The sequence below is a fragment of the Fusarium poae genome (assembly GCF_019609905.1).
Source record: "Fusarium poae strain DAOMC 252244 chromosome Unknown contig_2, whole genome shotgun sequence".
NCBI lineage: Eukaryota > Fungi > Ascomycota > Sordariomycetes > Hypocreales > Nectriaceae > Fusarium > Fusarium poae.
Genome location: NW_025408660.1, coordinates 1,400,808 through 1,422,491, shown reverse-complemented (window position 1 = coordinate 1,422,491; position 21,684 = coordinate 1,400,808). Strand labels below are relative to the sequence as shown.

The window sequence follows — 21,684 nt, the reverse complement described above, 5'->3', positions numbered from 1 at the left end:
ACGTCCAGCCATCAAATGCAATATGAACCTGGCTTGGGCTTCGTGACAGTGCGTGGATGACGCGCGATTTGTATGTGTTGAACTCGTCGATGATCCTAACTCGAACCGTTTCGTGGGTTAGATTGGCGGAAGTCTCGTGAACCAAGGGGTTCAGGTACTGAAAGACCTTTTGGAGGCCTTTATTCTCCGGTACGCGAAATGACAGATTTGCATCGGTGATCCACTGGACAATGTGGCGCTGGAACGTGGTCTTGTCAAATCGAGTAACCAACTCGTCGTGAAAGTCGTCCCTCTTCCGTTTCTTGGCTGCCAAATCATGAAGGGTTAGTTGATTAGGGGGGCGCTCCTGCATATATCGTGTTGCTTTTGATGGATCTGGATGAAAAATATTGTGGGCCTTGCTGAGATGACCTTCAATGTTCCGAGTATTGGACGAGACGTAAGCCTTTGGCCGGGGAACGCCATGCTGGACACAGTGACAACAGAGCCACGTATGGGGGCCAGACTCATTGCCTTTGGACCTAGCTTGAACGTCATAGCCGTGAGCCCAAAACCAGCCGGTAGCTTGTCCAGTTCGAGCTGAGAGGACCCAATGGCTGCGGACAGCCTGCGATACTGCATCCCAGTCTTTGATGATTGAACGGCTGCTGCGAGACGAGGAATCGTGCATCGGCAAGGTTGGTCTCCTGGATAGGATATTTCCGATATGTTAGCATCAGTTGCGTAACTAAATAAATCGCTTTGAGATGCCATTTGGGCAATGTTCTGGGTGGCATCAAGGGCAATGAGAATCTGCCAAACCAAGACCCAATCGAAAAAGGGGGAGGGCGTGGGGAAATCGGGAAATGGGAGGACGGTTGGGGAAGGGATCGTCAGAGGTATCAATACTTCGGAGTAGGAGGATGCCATTAGTACCGAGAAAGTACAGCTACCTTACCCAATTTTCACCAGCCGTCTTGGCATCTATCTACATTTCGTCTATCTACCGGACCTCCAGGTAGATAGATAGATGACCCACATGCCCTCTGGTAGATAGATAGATGTAGATCTACATCTATGATCCAGTGTGAGAAATAGGCGGTCCAGTCCAGTCCAGGGTGTCTGGACTGGACCGCCTGTGTATCTGGAAGTACTGGACTGGACCGCCTGCCATAATTGGACTGGCACCAAGAGTCGGACCAAAACTTGATACGGTGATGAAGTTTCGGTATTGTTGCATTGATACTCAGTCCACATCGCATTGAGCATCAAGAAGTGCACTGGTCGAGAAAACTATGTACAGAAAAGGAGGCTCGGAAGACTTCATAGGGCGTAAGCGAGTGATGTCGATGGCAGTATTAATCATAGAGCTATCGTGGCTACTAGTTAAACTTAACTGGTCCTTGGCATTAAGCGCATCTATCGTGATCTCCAAATAATTATCTCGTCCTCATCCCACTGTCGGAGACACTGCATAGCTCCAATCGTAGCTGCTGATAATCGGTTCCTCTTCTTTGTCACCATGTCCCCCATCCTACTATACAACCGCTCGTTATCTGCCTCCGTTGGTGGGATGCCGTAAATGTCAAGTGCCATCCGCGCAAGCCGAGGCCAGCGGGGCCTGTTATACACCCAGAATGAAACCGGATCCCTCTGGTTCGCGAAGGAGGTGTCAACCGTGCCTTGGAACTCATCCATCTCGTCTAGCGGCGGCGGCGGTGGTTGGGCTGGCTTCTTACCAAGCTGTGCCATCGGCCCAAATAAATCCTCTTCAGAAGGAAGCTGAGTTGTATTGAGAATCTCGTCCAGGATATCATCCTCCGCTTCCGGATGAGGCTGCTCTGGAAGTGGCAGATCCCTGTACTGCCGCCAGAGGTCATGGAGTTGTTGTTCTGCCCTACAGATCCAGCCATCATCTACTCGGTCGGCCCATAGTTGCTTAATTTTAGTCAGCCGGAGTTGAGGGTGGAGGGCCACAGCGGCCACATAGACTTCAGTGTCGTCGATCTTCGTGTAATACTCGTTCAGCTTCTGCCATCCGAGCTGGATGTTCAGCTTAAGGTCCTCGTCCGGATCGTGCCTGTATTGCTCCATTAGGCGCTCCAGATGGTTCAAGAGAAACTCATAGCAAGGCAACACCTCCCACATAAGGCCGTTGCGGCCCTGCCGTGGATATCCTTCGAGTTTCTTTGTGACCAGCATCAACGGTTTTAATATCTCCATATACCTTGTGACCGTGACCCAGTCCTCAGTTGACATCTTATCTTCCACAATCAAGGGTTTGGCTGGAAACTTGATATGCTTATCTGCCTCTAGCCGTCTATTTTTCTGTGTAACCCGGTCAAGGCGTGTATTGTGAGCGCGCTCCTCCTTCTCGGAATAGGCGTCGATTGGGGCTCGATTGAGGACGGCCGTCTCGAAGGCATAGTAATGTGAGTTCCACCGAGTATCGTTCGGCCGTTTAAGCTCGGCAGGGGGTCGGCGGGGCTCATCGTCCAGAAGACAATTTTGGGACTCGATTTGTAGCGCTTTAAACTCTCTGGCGCGGCCGCCGCCAGCGTGTCTATCAGTAATCCACATAATGATGTTGCGGAGCTTACCTAGGGCACCCTTGCGCCGCCAAAGCTTGAGGTCGTCCTGGAGGGCGCGAGGAGCATCACCCTCGGCCTCGAAGGCCCTTAGATCTTTGCCATACATGATCTGCGTGGCCACGAGATTAACAATGTGGGCTGTACAGCGTAGCCGACGTTTGCTGGGATTGAAGCCAAACATTCGTCCAAGTGCGTCTACGCCTGTGTTGTTATTTCCGGCGTTATCCAGGACGAAGTAGCCCACGCGCTTCTCGAGGCCAAACTCCTTGATGATCTCCCCAACGCCGTCTGCAATAGCCTCGCCCGTGTGGCTCCCGTTGATTGACGGTATAGACAGGAGGATCTTCTTCTTCTTGCCAATGGGATCGAGGAAGTGTGCGAACACTCCATTGAGGCTAAGAAGATTGCCAGCAGTCCAGAGATCGAATGTAAAGTGGACGTGGCCTTCTACCTCCTGCAGCTGCTCTACAACAACAGCCTTGTAATGGTGAAAGTCTCGTTTAATCCAGCTCACAAGCGTATGAGCTGTTGGTAAGCACCCAACGGTGCCAATCTCGGCATATGCCTCCTGTAGAAGCTCATGGAATTGCGGAAGTTCTACTTGGCGGAAGGAGATATTTGCGTAGGCCATCCAGCGTAGTAAGGCCGTCTTGAATCGCTCAGGACTGAAGTCGGATATTCGCTGATTGACAAGAGCTTGCTCGATCGGCCCTGCTGTCGAGGTGTTGCCGTTGAAAGTAAGCCGCCGCTTCTTTTGAATAGGGCCGTTCGCATCCAAATTGTGTTTATCTCGGAGGTGACGTATCTGCGAGTGCGAGCCGCCAGCAATATTGTACATCGTGTTCCTGTTAGCCTTTCTCTGTATGCAAATCTTGCAAAGCCAGAAGATAACTTGGCTATTCATGTTTTGAATGCGATATCCATGTTCCCATGTCCAGGAGATGTGCTGTCGCTTGGAATGCGGTGCCATGGTATAGCCTTCGAGCTTACTCCAGTTAATACCTTTGTAGGCATCGTCGACATCATCGGTAGTGTCCTCATGCGTACCGTCAGGGCTTTGGGGATTTGCTCCTGACATACGAAAGAGGCTAGAAAGTTCCGTAGTGTTATTCGCATCTGTGGAAATAGCAGATGATTGGTCGTCGCTAATTAATGATGCCATGACCAAGTTTGGGTTGAGATTAAGTTACTCCACATAAATGGCAACAGAAGGGCATTTAGTCACTTTAAATACCATCAAAGCCTTCTAGGCAACATAGAATATTGAGTCATAGCGATAGGCAGAAGTCGTTGGGGTGTAGAATAATTGATGGTGCCTAGCCAGGCTTCAGTAGCTGCCTGCGCAGTCAGGCCAACATTTTACGCTGCAACGGCTGCATTAAAGTACCGATATCGAAGGTATTTAACTTATGTACTGTACGTAGACTGGTCTAATTATCATATTTCCCACCAAGCTCAGTCAATCAGATTGCACTATTTACTCACCTGACAATATGGGCCTTAAATGGGCGGTCCAGTCGGTTCAATGGCCTTGGACTGGACTGGACTGAATAGGCGGTCCAGTCCAGGAGCCCATTATGGACCGCCTATTTCCCACACTGGTCAGTAGTTTATTATTGATGTTGTATTGAGAATGTCCCAAAACGGACTAAGTGCGGCACACGCCAGATGCACAGCCAGAGCGGATATTAACCCCGCTATGTGATAGGATCTGAATATTTCGGCGTCCGGGCTTCGAAGACGTGTACCATAATCGACTTACAGTTACTTAATTCTTATAAGGCACACAACGGATCATCCTCTTCATTTTAGCTGGCCCTGCATGGAGTCTAAATTCACTTGGGATCACTGGTACCCAGCTAAATGCTGTTAGTGAGTACGAAAGGCAGGGATCATACTTAGCGCCGTTAGTACAGGGGCGTGCGCCACGTTTAGTCCATTTTGGGGCGATCTCAAAAAAAAAATCTATAATAAACTACTGACGCTGGACTCGCATCACCCTGTATGTTACGCCGAAGTCCAATAATCTTACTGAAGCGGGCTTTCTCAGTCATCCCCTCAACATTGGCGAGACATATCCAGGATCTGCACCAAAATGGGTTTACCGTGCTTAGCACCACTCTTCTCGTGCTTGCCACATCTTCTAAACAACAACGAGGGCACCAGCTGGACCGACCGGTGTAATTTGGCACAGAAACGGATGAAGGGCGCCTTCCGGCATAAGAACATCAGTTTGCAGTTGCTCAGGAGAAAACGCCAGTCACCTGCTGAGAGCCACGACACGAACAATATCGCATCAAGACAACACTTGAGTACGCTCTACACAACAAGATACGTACCAAGTTGCAGCACGAAGCGCAGAAGTAAAGATCATGTTTGCCATCACGTCGTCCCTGTTCCAGTGGCAATGCCACATTACACCGATCGCGCATGCTAAACTGACTTCTGTCAAATTTCGCCGCTCTCAACAGACGATCTGATTTTGGAAAGAGCTTTAGACGAGTGCAGAATTCCAAATGAGAGGCCACCTCCGCCGTATGCTCCTCGAGATGACCTTGGGTAGTAATCGCTTTCAGCAGACGCGGCAACGGAAAATACTGATCTATAGCGGCATTAAATAGACAGAAACGCGTTTCAAGATGCCAACCAGTCTTGTTCCAAATAGCAAAGTTAAGCGAATTAAAAAAAGCGGTCGTGGTAACAAAACAGGAAAAAGACGAATGCTTGTTGATCATGCCATTCAATGATGCTATGGCGACTATGTCCATATCCCGGACTACAATGAATCAGAAACTACATGAGGCTATACTTAGAAACTAAGATCCCATATTTAGTCACTCGATAGACCATTATATGTTCTTATACGGAAAACGGATCGTCGGTTTGACGAGTGCTTTATAGCATGGGACGCTCCGCAATTATATTCCTTACGTACCTTTCCAGTTCTATTTCTCTTCAGTACACAAGTGGTGGGGTCCGTACCACCAATACTCTGTTACAAGACATCATCCGGGAGAATTACCTTCATAAGCCTCCAATCTGCAATAGCCGATCTTATCGTGTGTTAGGCAAGTTGTGATGAGATAAATTTCAACTCTTTATCTTCGCTCGCGATTCCTTGAGATCGTCCAGGCAGCTAGACTGAATGTTCGACAACATCTTATCAAAGTACACTACAGTACATGTACTAGGATAGGTGATGGGTTCGATTTTGGGTTGTGTTTGGAGGAGTTCAGCCAATTACAACACTGATAAAACGAAGTCTCCACTCAGCGCGCGAGAACCTCCCGCTCTTGTACGATAAGATAAGATAAGGTCATGACGGATCAAAGCTTTACCGGTGGGTGCTCGGTTCGGTCGCTTGCCAGAAACGCGACATGTTACGAACGCGGCCTTGGCTCTTTCCTGTCTTTCTGAACGTGTCCCATCCGCCATGAGAAATGAACTTCAGCCCGAGGTCATTAGAGACAATCCTATTGGAAATGGTCTCGACGTCTTTCGTGCGTCTTTCGATTCGATATGCGAAGGCGCAGGTATCTCCTGCTGTCCAGACGCGTTAGACGAACTTAACCAAGAAGGTGTGGCACCCAACACTTTGTTGCAGCACTACTCTAACTAATCTCTAGATCTTCGAAATCTCTCGCTCCCTCTCCTTTTCGCTCTACAAAGCCATACGGCCTCGGGCTTGCTCCTCACAAACACCGGTCGTGGCACCCTCCGAAGCAATCTCCTCAGGCTCATTTCCGCTGCCGCCTCCGACGACTTTGACTTCGACCGCGTCAAACCTCTTCTGAAATCGGCCCTAGCTAGCGAGCCTGATGCCTTTATCTGGGACCGAGCCTATGACGTTATCGCCGAATCCACCCCGCCTCCCCGACCGATAGCCTCTTCCCTCCAACAGACCCCATGGTTGCGCAATACAAGCAGCTTCGCAAACTCGTCCGAACATCGCAAATACGTGGACGACGTGCTGAAGGAGGAGCTTGGCCCTATGTATGTCGGGCTCCGCAATTTTCACAGCACATACTTTGGGGGCGTCGCCGATCTTCAGACAGCGACCCAGGCGTTCTTCGAGCAATGCCTCGAAGGTAGTGATCCACTCTTTGAGGACGGTTGGAAGGGATGGCCCAAAGATGCGAACCAGGATGATGTGCTGAGCTGGTTTGCCGACTTCAGCGACAAACTAGCGGCATTCGCAGGCAACCACGGGTCAATCCCAACGCATCGGCTTCGACGACGGCCTCTTGCCCAGCCCAATAAGCCAATACAAGGTTCTACAGGAGAGCGCAAGTTGGACGTCGGTTTTGTCAAGGATACGAGTGCTGGGAAAGACTCGCGGTGCCACTGGTCGCAGATCTTGGTGCCTGGAGAGCTGAAGAGCAACCCGTCCGCCGACAAGGCCTCGATGGCGTGGCTTGATCTGGGGAGGTACGCGAGGGAGGTGCTGGCTGCGCAGAACGACCGTCGCTTTGTTTTGGGCTTTACCATCTGCGGGTCCCTCATGAGGGTATGGGCATTTGACCGGCTCGGGGGCATCGCATCGGAGCAGTTCGACATTAACAAAGATGGGCGTCAGTTTGTGTCCACGATCCTTGGCTTTCTCTGGATGAACGAGGAGCAGCTAGGGTTCGACCCGACAATCATGACGGCAAACGGGGAGCGATTCATCGAGGTCGATCGGAATGGTTCGACCGAGCGGATCATCATCGACGAGGTGATGCAGCGGGCGCCTTGCATAGCTGGTCGAGCGACGACATGTTGGAAAGCCCATCCCGAAGGACGGCCGGAGATGCTGCTTGTCATTAAGGATTCGTGGCAATATCCGGAACGAGATGAAGAAGGCGAACTACTACGTGAGGCGACTGACAAGGGTGTCGTTAACGTAGCCCGGTACTATCACCACGAGACGGTACAGATTGACGGGGCAGATGATGACATCCGGAATAATGTTCGAAGAGGGCTGGATATTACGCAAGCTGCGAACTACCGTCCGGAACGACCAATCCGGCGGAACAACGTCGTGTCTGGCACATCGAGAGAGGGTCGCGGCAGCGCCAGTGCCAGCAGAAAGAGGTCATCTAGCCAAGCTGGCGCTCCTCTTCCTTCTAGCAAGCGATCTTGTTCCGTGTCTTCAACGAGGGTCACCAGTTCATTACCAAATCGTGTACATCGGCGTGTCATTCTCCGAGACTACGGGATGCCTATCTACAAGGCGAGCTCCCGGTCGGCTCTGCTTGCTGCATTCGAGTGCTGCATCGAGGGACACGAGTCTTTGCACAAGGCAGGGTTGCTTCATAGAGACATCTCGATCAACAATCTCATGATCAACGAAGATGATGATAACCCTTCGTGGCCTTCTTTCTTGATTGACCTTGATTTGGCCATCAAAGAGTCGCGGGAGGCTGCCTCGGGAGCAAAGGGGAAGACCGGAACACGGGCTTTCATGGCAATCGGGGCGCTACTAGGTGAGCAGCATTCTTTCATGCACGATCTTGAGTCATTCTTCTGGGTTTTATTCTGGATATGTATCCATTATGACGGACCAAATAAGCCCAAAGCTGTTCCAAGATTTGATAAATGGAATTTTATGGATACGGAGGAGCTGGCAATCTCTAAAACGGGCGTGTTTAGTAATGAAGGCGATTTCCACAGGATTGTGGATGGCAACTTCACATCATATTATCAATCGTTAATCCCATGGATTAATAGGCTCCGTAAAGCAGTGTTTCCGAATGGCAGAAGGTGGGAGCGACAGGATAGCGAGTTGTACACTCGGATGAGGGAGATTCTCCAAGAAGCCAAGAAAGATCAAGAGGATGGGCATCATGATTAATGTAACATCATCTAAACTCAGGCTTGTCAACAAATAAATGAAATCAAATAAATCCAAATCAATCCAAATCAAATCAAATCAAATCGAGTCGAAATGAACTCAAATCAAATCAAATTGCGGGAGCCGAATTTATTTGGATATCTGGATTCATTTGGATAGAAGCACTGGCCAATCATTGCTGGTACTGTAACACCAGGCCGACCAACGCGTAACGTGCAGTGGGACAAAAATCACTCACCCTACATCATCACTATTTAATCAATCAATTCATAACAATTAAATATGCCAGACGGTAATACTGAGGCTAGAATCCTTCTTGCCCTTCAGGCCCTTCAGAATGACCCGAAATTAAAGATCCGACGCGCTGCAGAGATCTATAATGTCACTCGGATGACGCTATGGCGCCGCCAGAAGGGCATCCTCGCTACCCGTGATACCATCCCGAAATCGCGTCGACTATCTAATCTAGAAGAACAGATCATAGTTGAGTTTATTCTCGACCTAGATTCGCGAGTGTTCCCCCCGCGACTACGTTTTGTTGAAGAAATGGCCAATTCCCTCCTCGCTGACCGCGACGCGTCACCCGTCGGCAAGCGCTGGGCTCATAACTTTGTGAAACGACAGCCAAAGCTTAAAACGCGTTTCTTTCGTAGATACGACTACCAGAGAGCCAAATGCGAAGATCCAACTATTATTCGTGGCTGGTTTAAGCTTGTATAGAACATAATCGCGAAATATGGCATCGATCTTACTGATATCTGGAGCTTTGATGAGACTGGCTTTATGATGGGCATAATTGCAAGCGGCATGGTCGTCACAGGTTCAGAAAGGCTTGGAAGACCAAAATCAGTACAGCCTGAAAGCCGAGAATGGATTACTGTCAGATATTCAGGTGAATTATTGTTTTTTTTTTTGCTACTTGAGGTGTAAAGCAAGCTCTATATGTCTTTTCTGTGCTATGTGGAATCAACTAGAAGCTGCTTGCTAAGCCTGTGGCAATAGGTGGCAACTGTCATCTTTGATGACAATAGCCTTTTCAAGCTACTTCCATGAGCTTCCTTTTGACACTATTCAACAATTACAGTCATTCAAGCGATTAATGCGGAAGGCTAGGCGATCAAGCCGTTTATCATCGGCGCGGGCCAATATCACCTTGCCAACTGGCACCAAGAAGCTACTATCCCAGACGGCTAGGTTATTGCAACGAGCCAAAATGGCTGGACAGATAATGAACTGGGCCTTGAGTGGCTAAAACACTTTAATCAGTCTACAACTAGCCGATCAACTGGTGCCTATCGTCTTCTGATCCTCGATGGCCACGAAAGTCACCACTCCGCCGATTTTGAGAGATATTGCGAGGCAAACAAGATCATCACCCTCTGTATGCCGCCTTATTCATCCCATCTGCTCTAGCCTCTTGACGTCGGGTGCTTTGGGCCGCTGAAGAAGACGTATAGTCGACAAATTGAGCATCTGATGAGATGCTCTATAACCCATATTTCAAAGACCGAGTTCTTTCCCGCCTTTTATGCAGCCTTTCAAGCCGCTATTACAGAAAGCAATATCAAGGGAGGTTTTAGAGGAGCTGGGCTTGCTCCTTTTAACCCAGAAAGTGTAATCTCAAAGCTTGATGTGAAGCTGCGGACTCCAACGCCTGCCGAGGAGGTTGCTGAACCCTCGACCCCATGGGTTTCAAAGACCCCAAAGACAGTACTTGAGGTCAAATCTCAGTCCGAATACCTTATGAGACGCATCAGGAAGCATCATAGCAGCTCTCCAGAGTCAATTCTCGAAGCTGTGAAGTGTTTTGAGAAGGGAACAAACATAGTTATGCATAAGGTTGCCTTACTAGTTACTGAGAACAGAGACCTTCGACAGGCAAATGAGATACTAAGCCGGCGCCGAAGGGCAAAAAGAACCAGACTGCAGAAAGGAGGGGTAATGACTGTAGGGGAAGCAAGGCAGGCAATTGATCAGATGGATGTTGATGCGCAGGTAGAGGCCGAATCGTCGAAAAGTGGTGGCCAAGGAAAGTCGGCGCGACCGGGTATTCGGCGCTGTGGTATATGCGGCAAGACGGGTCATAATGCAAGAACATGCCAGGTAGTGATTGAGGCCTCTGGAGAAGAGTATAGTGAGTAGTTCTAATTGATTAGATAATGTGCTGTAGTTTTATTGTTATTTCTCGATTAAGGGTTGAGATTTTTGTCCCACCCGCTTGTCTGTCCCACTCGCTTATCATGCACGTTACCTTAAAAGTTATTGCGTCCGTCGCGTTTCGAGTTGCCTGACGAAGCCACCTACCCCCCACACCCTCGCTCCCAATGGCTCTGCCTACGAATCCCGTTATCTCAGCTGCGCAGTTTTCAACAACCTCTACAGCCAATAGCGACCCCGATACAACGACTAGCTTCAATCGATCCGATGACAGTATAGAAGCGAATGTGGACATTTCTTCGATAGTTCACTTAGGGTACAAAGGCATCGATTGGCATCGCCTCCTAGGGTATTTAGCCAGTAAACAAAGAAGAAGGCAGCGGACAGGATGGGTATAGGAGCACGGATACCATATCGAGAAAGAAAGTTCCGGTCACCGTTTCTGACTCTGCAACAAGGATGTGCACCACTCAATTCAATCAACTGAATGGCTCGGTGGCGGTGAGTTGACCTGGTCAACCACTCTCTCCAGTGGCGTTGATCAATTATCCGTCAAATTGAGTTGAATGGACACTGGTTGAAGTCGTTGATCTCCAAGCTGAGCTATTTCACTCCCACTCTTCCACCCTTTTCTTCACATCCCACCTCCACCCATGATCCTTCTTCCGGCCCATCACCACTACCATTCTCGGTAGGAAGTAATGACACGTCCAGGTCGTTAATCACCCCAGCCCGTAACCACGATCGCAGCACTTGACACATTCCTATAATGTCCGCGTCCAGCCGATTTCGTAGTGGCGTCACCATCCGCCCTGCCGCTGCAAACATCCTCTCGCACTCTGCTGACATCGGCTGGATCGTAAGGAAGTCCAGCGCCATTCGTGAAAGACGAGGATACCGACGTTTGCGCTCATGCCAGTATGATATTGCATCTCTAACATCGTTATCTCCATCCTCCCACGACGACTGCCATAATTCGAGCTCGTCAATATCTTCATTGATGTCGTCAGGCAAAGCCGCTTCCTCTTTCACGATGGTGTATCTCGGACGCGTTGGGACCACACGTAATCCGGGAAACAACGCCAGAGGTACTGATGCTCTACTTCTTCATGTGGTGTTTCCTCTCGCAGGCTGGGAGCTGGCGTCGCTAAAGAAGCCACTGCAAGTGTTTCGGAAGGTAACACGTCAACGTCGTTCGTGGAGGGCGCTGTAGACTCCATTCCTTCTGATTTAGAGCGTCCAGCTGTATCACGGTCGCGGAAGAACGCGATCATGGAGCGCGTCGGCACTGATCTAATCGGGGAAAAAACCAAAGGTGGTGAACTAAACCATATTAAGGTTAGTGTGACGAGAAGGGTGGACCGCAAGGACTAAAGCTATTCAAGATGCCAAAACCCTCTTCAGGAATCACGAGTCCTATTACCAGCTACCCTAAATCCACCACCTTCAATCCATTCAATCAATGATAACTCAAAATGGATTGATGTTTATGTAATCCGTATTCGATGTTGATTGACGTTGAGTTGACGTTGATCGTCAATCCATTCAACATATTGAAATACGTTGAGTTGAGCACACCCTTGACTGTAGCTCTGGGTCGTTATGCAGCCTACGGGCGGCCGCGATGATTCCATCTTCTTTGGCAGCCGGCCTTGCACGAAACCGTACCTTCTTGCAAGCATTGAGTAGCCCTTGCGCTTGTGTATCCGATACGGCAGGGGGCCGCTTACCCTGGAGCACTTGATCGATCCGAAACAGAGACCGCCAGCTTTGAGACGCTCGGTAGGCACGGTGAAGTGAGCTTGTCACGGTCAAGGTCGTGCTGCCGGCATAGCTATAGTTAAATGTCCGGAAACTATGATTGCTCATCCCGGCAAGGTACGCAAGATCCGCTTCATCCTCAACTTCTTCAGATGCCGCGATCTCACCCATGTCGAAATTAGCCTGCTCCCTGGCGCTGAACTTCTCCTTTGTAATAGAAGCAGCAACTTGGCGCCACCATGCCACCTGGAACTGGGGCACCTCTGCCAGCATACATGCCCTCCGGAGGCAGGATGAGACCATACCGTCCCTCCAGACCTCGCCACCAAGCTTTGACCATAGGTATGGCGAAAGTAGAGCCCCCGGCTTGCTCTGACGCAGAAAGGCCTGACGCAACGGCAGCACGAACGCGAGATATGTCAAGAGGAGGTTTCCGACGGCCGGGGGTAGGAACCTGATGTTATCCTTCTCCTCCCCGGTCTGTTCCTGGCTTTTACTGTATCGCACATATATCATGACCATCTTCTCCCACAGAAATACCGATCGGCGGCGGGCACCCGTGTTGATGTACGTGATGGAGAGTAGTTCTGGGGAGCGTAATGGAGGGCCCGAAGGAACCGAGATGGGTGCCAGCATCCTCTTGAGGAACTCCTGAACATGCGCCTCATAGATAGCTATCGCCTTGGGGCAGAGGCGAACCCCACCGTCTGGATCCAGCCGCACGAATACCTGCCGTAGATCCGCCCTCTCTTCGATCTGTCGGAGCAGGGCGTCATGCGTCCCCGCCAGTATCTCTCGATTCCTCCCGTCTGTCAACCACGAAGCGCCGTAGTCGTCTACATCTAGATCGTCGTGCAGCCTCCACGCCTCGATCGGAGCAACATCCCTCATTCCAAACAAGAGCTTATCATACAGAAGCGAGTGCGCCTGGCGGAACTCAGACTCGACCAGCTGTGTCACTTGTTCCATGTGTAGCTTCGTCCCCATATAGTCGACCGTTTCCCCATCAAGGGACCAGCGGGCTTGGTGCTTGGTAAGACTGGTGCGGGAGGCCGCAAAGAGATATAGCCTCCATTGCAGTACATGCCCGAAAGGTGTCTCCGCCATCTGCTGAAAGTGCTTCTTGCACATTTGATCCAGCAGATCGGGGATTCCGTCTTCGTCGTCCTGCTTCTGGAAGCACACGAAGTCGAACAGGATGAGCTGGGCAGTCCAGGTGAGTGCCGATAGATTGCTGTTGAAGTTCCCTGGTTCGCGCCATGTGCACCGCTTGTGCTGCTCGTTATCCACCCGGCGCGTCAGAGCCTTCGTCCGGCTGAGCATAGCACAGAAGCTCAAGATGGCAGACCGGTATGGCCTGCTTCCGACAGTCTGGCAGATGAGCGAGATGTAAAATTTGCGGATGGTGTGCTTCAGCTCGGCGTCACACTCATCATAGTCCCTGGTAGCTATACCTTCCTTCTTATCGCAACTTGGCGCCCCCCTCCCCTTTGCCGCCTTTTCTCGCCTCCGCAACGCACCGATGACATCCTCCATGGCTTGTCGTTGCAGAGGGGTTGTTTCGATTATGTCCTGCGGCACTGCATGGCTTTCACCCTCTCTTGTGAAATGGCCATCCACATGATATACCACCCGGTAATAGTATGCCAACAGCTGCTTTGTGATCCGGAAATAGGAGGTAAGGGATGACTCGTTCTTAAAGCTGCGGAATTTGCTGGCTTTTGCACTGCTCATATGGCTATCGTCGCTGCGGAAATTGCTTAGTCTCTTCGCACGCTGCTGCGTCATCTTACGATCGGGTGATTTGTCGCTGCATAGCTTATATGCATCTCTGAGTGTACTCTCGGCTGCGGCAAGAATACGCCTGAGGTCCGTATCCATGTCAACTGCGCTGCCTTCTTCGTCTCCGTCTCTGTCATCGTCATCGTCATGTTGGAAAATCCGGGGATCCCCCTTCCTTTCAGGGTTTAGACTGTCAGACTGAAAGTCCTAGATTTAGAGTTCAAAGTCCTAGATGAAATCATCTAGAGATATAAACCCGAGAAGAACTCTCATATCAATAATGAACAATCAAGTTTTATAAAAAAAATACATTTTCACCCAGCACTACTGCGCAATATAAACAATACGGAATCCACCGATCTTCCCTCAGCTAATTTGGGTACCGCGGAGCATGACGATGTTGAGCCAGACGAGGTTGATCAGTGCGCAGTGCCAGATCTGCTACCAGAGGATACAGAGATGGAAACATTACATTTGCACGTTCTCGGCGAAGAGCGCGATGAGCCGCTTCCTGTACGGCCACCGACGCAACAACGTCAGCTTGATATGCCAGACATTCAGAGGACGCCGATCAATGAGTTCAACCAGTCACAGGCACTCCTGTCCCTAGCCTTTCCAACACTATTTCCTCGCGGTCAAGCCGATTTCGTTGAGCCAAGGTTACGGCCTATCAAGTATGCGGACTACATACAGCATGCCCTTCGATGGCACGATGGCAGATTTGCCCGTCATCCCACTTTCCGGTTTGTGGTTTTCAACATGCTGATGCGAGCACAGGCACGGGCGAAAAGCAGCTATTTCGTCAAGCAATACCAACAAAGGCAGGGCCTAACAACGCGAGATGATCTACTCGAAGCTTTCCAGAACCCCGAATCTGCAGAAGCTCAGCAGTTGCTCAATTCCATCAACCGCCAGGCAGCACAACTTCGCGGGACACGCCCCTATTGGTACCGAAAGCGTCGAGAACTTGAGTCTTACGCCTACAACCTCAACTGTCCTGGTGCTTTTATTACATTCAGTCCAGCAGACCTACACTGGAGAAGCCTATATCAACATTTGCCCCAGTTTCAAGACTGGCAGGAGCTGCCCGAGCAACAGCGAATGGGCATGTCTAGCAAACTTCTCAGGGACAACCCACATATTGCAGCCTGGCACTTCTACAGGCGGTTTGGCTTATTCAGAGATATCGTTCTCAAGCAGAAATTCAACGTCACTGATTATTGGAACAGGTACGAATGGCAGGGTCGTGGGAGTAGCCACTGCCATGGCCTATTCTGGATGGACGGTGCGCCCGGTGTCGACCTGGAAAACGAGGATGCACGTAAGGAGTTCGCCCGTATCTGGAGATTCCACGTCACAGCTTTCAATCCTGAGCCAGCTCGAGTGCTACAGCAGGGAGAAGGTAACCCGTTGGCTGTAAATCCCTTACAGCATCCCCTGACGTTTCAATGGCTCTCACAGGTTCTGAACCGCTGCCAACGCCACCATTGCAGTGAGGCATACTGCCTACGAAAGAAGAAGGGTTCAGAAGAGATTTCTTGCCGCTTCTTCTTCCCGCGAGACACAAGAGATACGGCTGAGGTTGTTCGACGACAAGGACAATCCTACTTCTCCTTCGAGGCGGCCAGGAATGACAGCCTTATGAACCACTATAACCGGTGCCTGAGTCTTGGCTGGTTAGCCAACATTGATATCTCCCCCTGTACCAGCCTCCAAGCTGTGATTAATTATGCAGCCAAGTATTGCAGTAAGATGGAGAAGCGGACTGACAGTTATGCCGGCCTGGGGCGGCAAATCTTGCCCTATGTCTCCCACCAGAATCCACTTCTATCTTTTGCCTCGCGTCTGATGAACAAGTTGCTTGGTGAGAGAGACTTTTCGGGACAGGAGATCTGCCATATCTTGCTCAACTGCGAGCTGCAGGAGGGTACCCGTGTTATAAGAGCCGTCGATTGCCGTCCCTACGAGCAACAGGGACGGTCGCTTCGCCTCCAAGGTGACCATAACGACGGTGAGGTCGTTGGAATATATGAGAAGTATCTTTCTCGCCTTCGCCTTCATGAAGAACTCACTTATTTCGACTTCCTAGCCAACTGGAATACAAGCAAGAGGGATGGGAGAAAGTGGACACGCTGGAGTCGTCAAGCCAAGCCTCGCGTGCTATACTACTTCCCGCGGTACAAGTCCAATCCCCGACATCACCAATACGATGATTTTTGTCGTGTGAAGCTAATGCTGGCTCATTCACATCGCGATCCCAGCGAACTACGCAAGATCGACGGCATTAAGTATGACTCGTATGCGTCTGCCGCTGAAGTCTGTTATGCGAAGCACCAGCACCCTGATGACTATTATGGAACACCTGACGCTGAAGAACGTCGACCAGATCCGGACGAGTTCGAGGAAGAATTTCACGAGCCTGAACTTCTAGAGGAGGACTGGCTTGAACTTGCCCGCCAGCTTCCCGACTGCCCACCAAGCCAAGAGGCAATAGATCTTCTGGGTCGACGGGATATTGATATCCAATACGACTGGACGCCCCATGTCGGCCGCTACGCTGACCCAGGAATCGTTCAAGGCGATTATTGGCGCCACTTCATTGAGCAGCATTGTCTCTATATGGATGTTGAAGACCTGCCTTTAGACGTCCGTGATACGCTCAACCCGGAGCAGCGTGTAGTATACGATACCTTTATTGGGCACTTCCAAAGCGGCAGTGAGGAGCAGATTCTACTCCATGTTGACGGTGGTGGTGGGACAGGCAAGTCCTACATGATCAAAGTCCTGTCTTCGCATCTTCAGAGGCTTGCAGGTAACCGGCCCAGTCCAATCTGGAGAGTTGCACCCACCGGAGTTGCAAGCAACCAGATCATGGGGACAACATTACACTCTCTCCTCCGGCTACCCGTGGATAGGGCTTTTACAGAGCTATCCCCGGCAGATGCTAATGCTGTCCAGAATAAGCTACGCGACGTCAGGTATCTTGTGATTGATGAGAAAAGCATGCTGGGTCTGCGTCAGCTTTCGTGGATCGACAAACGCCTTCGCCAAGTCTTTCCTGGCAGAGCAACCGAATTCTTTGGCGGCATGAGCATCATCCTCGTTGGTGACTTCTTCCAGCTCCCGCCGGTTGCGAACAAGCCTCTCTACTTTGATGGGCCACTCAAGGATCTGCATGAGGTCTCTGGCCAGACAGCATATAGGGCATTCAACCACACCGTCTTCTTGAAGAAGGTCCAGCGGCAGCAGGGCGATGACCAGGCCGGCTTTCGTCTCGCGCTTTCAGAGGTACGTGGTCTCAAGTTATCCATCGAATCATGGAAACTCCTGAGCCAGCGTGTGCGGGTCAAGCTAAGCCAGCGCGAGGTAGATACGTTTGACGCTGCTCTTCGTATCTATAGTAAGAAGGCTCGTGTTGACGAGTACAACTACGAGCACCTCATCCGCTTGAAGCACCCAGCAATCAAAGCCATGGCGAAGAACATTGGTAATGGTGCTGACAAGGCAACATCGGAACAAGCTGGTAACCTGGCTGGCCAGTTTCCGGTATGTATTGGTGCTCGTCTCATGCTAACCCAGAATATCTGGCAACCAGCAGGCCTAGTCAATGGCGCCCGAGGAACAGTATATGACATCGGTTGGGCCTCTGGTGCTGATGCACATCGTGACCCGCCATGTGCCATCATGATGGTGATGGATAAGTATGCCGGGCCGTCATATTTAACCACAGACGACGGGCGCGAGGTAGTACCCATACTCCCAGTAAAGCGAGACTTCTTTCTGGGGACATCCGCGTGTACACGAAAGCAGTTCCCCCTTATGGTATCATATGCCATTACGGTTCATAAGTCACAGAGCATCACAGTGGACAAGATGGTGACGGATCTGTCTGAACGGGACTTCCAGACAGGGCTCAGCTATGTTGCAGTCTCCAGGGTCAAGATGTTAGACGGGTTAATGATCGATGCCCCATTTGAACGGGCATCTCTCCACTATGAGAAGCTACCTGATGGCAAGTATAGTTCTATAATGTTATTCACGCTTGAGGCTCTATAAGTCCTAACAGATTAGCAGGTGTTTTGATGAAAGTCCGGGACCAGGACCGGCGCAAGCAACAGCAACTTGACCGGCCACTATTCCAACCTGTTTTTTCTTGATGACGTCGCTATAGTACACAGAGAGTTCGAAAAATGTCACGCATAGAGATACATCCTTCGGACTGTATTACACCCTCCCCACCGCTGGTGAGGGTGTCAGCATATTTTAGGGATGTAGGAAGCACACGAACACGATCGCAATTGACTGAATTCAATATCATCGGGGGCAAATGACCCGCCAGGAGTCTACTATGTCCGTCTGCGCTTAATCCTCCGCCCCTCATCCTCCCCAATTTCCCGTTTTCGTTTCCGACTCAGCGCAGGAATCTTCTTCTCCGCCGTATTATTTTCAACAAGAGTCTCCAGTCTGGAATTATCCTCGTCACAACTTGGTGGTGTTGTTGCCCCCATCGTTGTCGCTGAGCCAGAGTCGCTGCTGCTGTCGATATCAACCCAGGCCTCACGGAACAGCTTCTCCATCAGACCCTGGGGTGAATGACCTGGTCGCGTATTCTCAGCGATCTCCCGTCCGTATAATCTGCATCGCTCTTCCTGGCGGGAGAGAGCTAGTTCTATCGCTTGGTGCAGACGTTTGACGAACTCGTCATCGTTCGGGGGGGATGCCGGGACCGGTGTCGCAGGTGCGGGTATGAGATGGGATCCGGCTGTTTCAACAACATCAGGGAGAATCTAGACTGTCAGCGGTAATTGATTTGATGGAAAGACGCGTCTTACTACATCGTTGATGCGCTCGTAGAGTATCGCTTCAATCTGTCGCCATGGTGCTGGATGGCGAGGTGACAGATGTTCAGGTGTTGGTAGATGACATGATCGCGATTGTTCTGCTGACATGACGCATAGCGATAGTCAAGAGCATGGCGTCGCTGTCGTTGTGGCGGTTGCAGTGGTAATGGTAATAATGGTATGGAACGTTTGCTTGGTTAAAGTTTATCGCCCCGAGTAGAGTAGGCAATTGCACTGTCGGAGCGGAGATGAAATAGTCCGATACCGGAATAATCTTCCTCCGGCCCCATGTATGCACATGAGTACAGACGTTGATCGCTCGATGTGGATAAGCCAAGATGGCATACTAAACTATCCAACTAAACTATCCAACTAAACTATCCAACTAAACTATCCAACTAAACTATCCAACTAAACTATCCAACTAAACTATCCAACTAAACTATCCAACTAAACTATCCAACTAAACTATCCAACGGCAAAAATGGCATCCAGTCCGTCGAGCAGTCAAGCCACAAATGAGGACTTTCAGGGTCCTTTATCGTCCGCATCTCAATCAACAATAACTCTCAGACCTCAATGCCGAAGCGAAATTAGCATTCAGTCAGGTTGTCGATTGGTTGCTCGAAAAGTCTCAAGCAGATGACTTTCAGGCACAAGAAAGAGAGCAAGCAAGCCGTTGCATCTCAATCGTATCAAGACAAGTTCGTGATCAGCAGGTCAATAGACTTGTCGAACAGATTGAAACCGGTTGCCTTTCTTCTTCCTCTCCTATATCCTCTGGACGGAACGTTGATAAAGACAGACCGAGCGTGTATATTCACACTGGATGCTACTTCATCGACCTTGCGCGCCCTCCAGCTAACGACTTCCGAGGATGGGTCGCAGGCCGCAAAATCAGCAAGACCGACAACGACCTTATCCTATGTCTTGATAACTCTTCCCTCTTTGGCATTCGTCAACATCATGTTGCTTTCCAAGTCCACGAGACAGGCAGAATTCTTGTGCAAAAGATTTCTGATCGTGGCACCGTGGAAGTCAATGGCGATGTTCTCCACTCAAGAGAAATCAGATTGTTTAACCAGCATACCTCGTCTATTCGCCTCGGACAGTTGACGTACCTGGTTGAATATACTCGCCACAGCACCACACAAGATCACACTAAAGCTATGGCTGAATACATCCGTAAATTCTACGGCCACAAAATTCCACTCGATATCTCCATGACCCCGACTCCAGCGCCAGGAAACGCAATCCAGATCGGTCAATGGAGTCTCAGTAGCGCTGGAACAATAGGAGTAGGCGGCTCTGGGCGGGTTAGCGTTGGCGTGAATAAGAAGGGTGATGTTGTGGCCATAAAGAGAATGAATGTCTCAGAGAGAAATGGGAATTTGTTGAGGGGCAGGCGGAGCGTAATTGAGACGTTAACGTTGTTGGCTACTGCTGCCAAAGAGGAGAGAATTGTTCGACTTGTTGAAGTTATTACGGATGATCCAAATGCAACTAATAAAGCTGCTGATATATGGTTTGTCTTGACGCCGTTTACGCCAAGGACTTTACATGAGTACAAAGGTCCTTTGAAGTACGCTATACACTCTTTATAGAGGCTATGGCTAATTGTTTTCCAGGACGGAATCAGTTCGAAGCATGACGATAGCACTATTGGAAGCCCTCGCCTTCCTCCATGCCAACAACTGGATCCACGGCGACATAAAACCCATGAATATTGGCATCCGCAAATGGGACCTAGACCAAACATCCATAGTCCTCCCTCGACACAGAAGACGCAATCTATGCACCCCGAGGCATCGCAACAGTGACGCCTGGAACGAAAGGAACAGTAGGCTATATATCTCCCGAGCGAGAGCTGGGAGAGTTTACCGCAACGACGGATGTTTGGGCTGTTGGTGTAGCAGCAATTTGGATGCTTCTTGGAAGACACCCATGGCAGTATCGTGTGAATCCTTGGAGAGAGGGTGAGGCCTTTGAAGGGAAGAGGTGGTTGTTTCATAGACATTATGACGCTGCGGTGAAGAGTATTGGGGAGTGTGAGGATGAAGGTAAGGTGGAGGATAATTTTATGAGAATTAAGCTGATATGATTGCAGAGCTTGGTACAGCTGTTTTGCGGATGATTCGGCATCCTTATGCTCGGACGGAAGAGCAGAAAAAGACAAGACCAGAATGTCGGGAGGTTCTCCAAATGTTGCGTGCTGGTTCAACTGGTGAGGGATTCGGACAGAAGCGAACTCGTATAGGTGCAACATGAAAAATATTTTCTCAAGGATTTCGCTATGATAATAGGAAAACAAAGTCACAGAAACATATTCCATTAAACTGTGTATTAAAAAAATCTTGTGTTGATAATTGTTGGTGGCTTATCTGAGTCGCGCCATCATTTCGTTGATTCGGTTTGCTACAAACCTGGGCATATATCCTTTATCAATGGTGATCGGCGCTCGAAGCCGGACAAATCTTGTACTAAAAAGCGGCGATGCGAGGTTCGTAGCTTAGACAGCGCGCTCATGATCATATATGTAACGAATGGATTCGCAAGAATAGGCATGCAGAACTACTAGAACTGGTTTATTAATTTCTTAAATGAATCTTGATTGCTTTTCCGAGAATACCCCGGGATCTGAGAATCACAAGTTATCGCACCGAGCTTGTGCTGGGAGGTTTCCTCGCCGAATAAATTGGATACATCGGATAACGTGGTTGATAAGCGAATGCACCATCCA

General features: G+C 50.0%; 4 protein-coding genes across 4 annotated transcripts; 2 read left to right on the top strand and 2 right to left on the bottom strand.

Moving 5' to 3' along the window:
• Nucleotides 1-6,003: 6,003 nt before the first annotated feature.
• FPOAC1_013635 (uncharacterized protein) lies at nucleotides 6,004-8,403 on the top strand (the record flags this gene model as incomplete). The annotated part of the gene is made up of 2 exons (XM_044857976.1): nucleotides 6,004-6,070; nucleotides 6,197-8,403. The coding sequence occupies 2 exons, from the start codon at nucleotides 6,004-6,006 to the stop codon at nucleotides 8,401-8,403; spliced, it is 2,274 nt and encodes a 757-aa protein (XP_044701358.1).
• Nucleotides 8,404-11,853: 3,450 nt separating this feature from the next.
• Nucleotides 11,854-14,202, bottom strand: FPOAC1_013634 (uncharacterized protein; the record flags this gene model as incomplete). The annotated part of the gene is made up of 2 exons (XM_044857975.1): nucleotides 11,854-11,883; nucleotides 12,229-14,202. The coding sequence occupies 2 exons, from the start codon at nucleotides 14,200-14,202 to the stop codon at nucleotides 11,854-11,856; spliced, it is 2,004 nt and encodes a 667-aa protein (XP_044701357.1).
• Nucleotides 14,203-18,449: 4,247 nt separating this feature from the next.
• Nucleotides 18,450-19,052, bottom strand: FPOAC1_013633 (uncharacterized protein; the record flags this gene model as incomplete). Its single annotated transcript, XM_044857974.1, has 2 exons — nucleotides 18,450-18,890; nucleotides 18,936-19,052. The coding sequence occupies 2 exons, from the start codon at nucleotides 19,050-19,052 to the stop codon at nucleotides 18,450-18,452; spliced, it is 558 nt and encodes a 185-aa protein (XP_044701356.1).
• Nucleotides 19,053-19,428: 376 nt separating this feature from the next.
• Nucleotides 19,429-21,212, top strand: FPOAC1_013632 (uncharacterized protein; the record flags this gene model as incomplete). The annotated part of the gene is made up of 4 exons (XM_044857973.1): nucleotides 19,429-19,438; nucleotides 19,518-20,469; nucleotides 20,573-20,784; nucleotides 21,052-21,212. The coding sequence occupies 4 exons, from the start codon at nucleotides 19,429-19,431 to the stop codon at nucleotides 21,210-21,212; spliced, it is 1,335 nt and encodes a 444-aa protein (XP_044701355.1).
• Nucleotides 21,213-21,684: the final 472 nt, after the last annotated feature.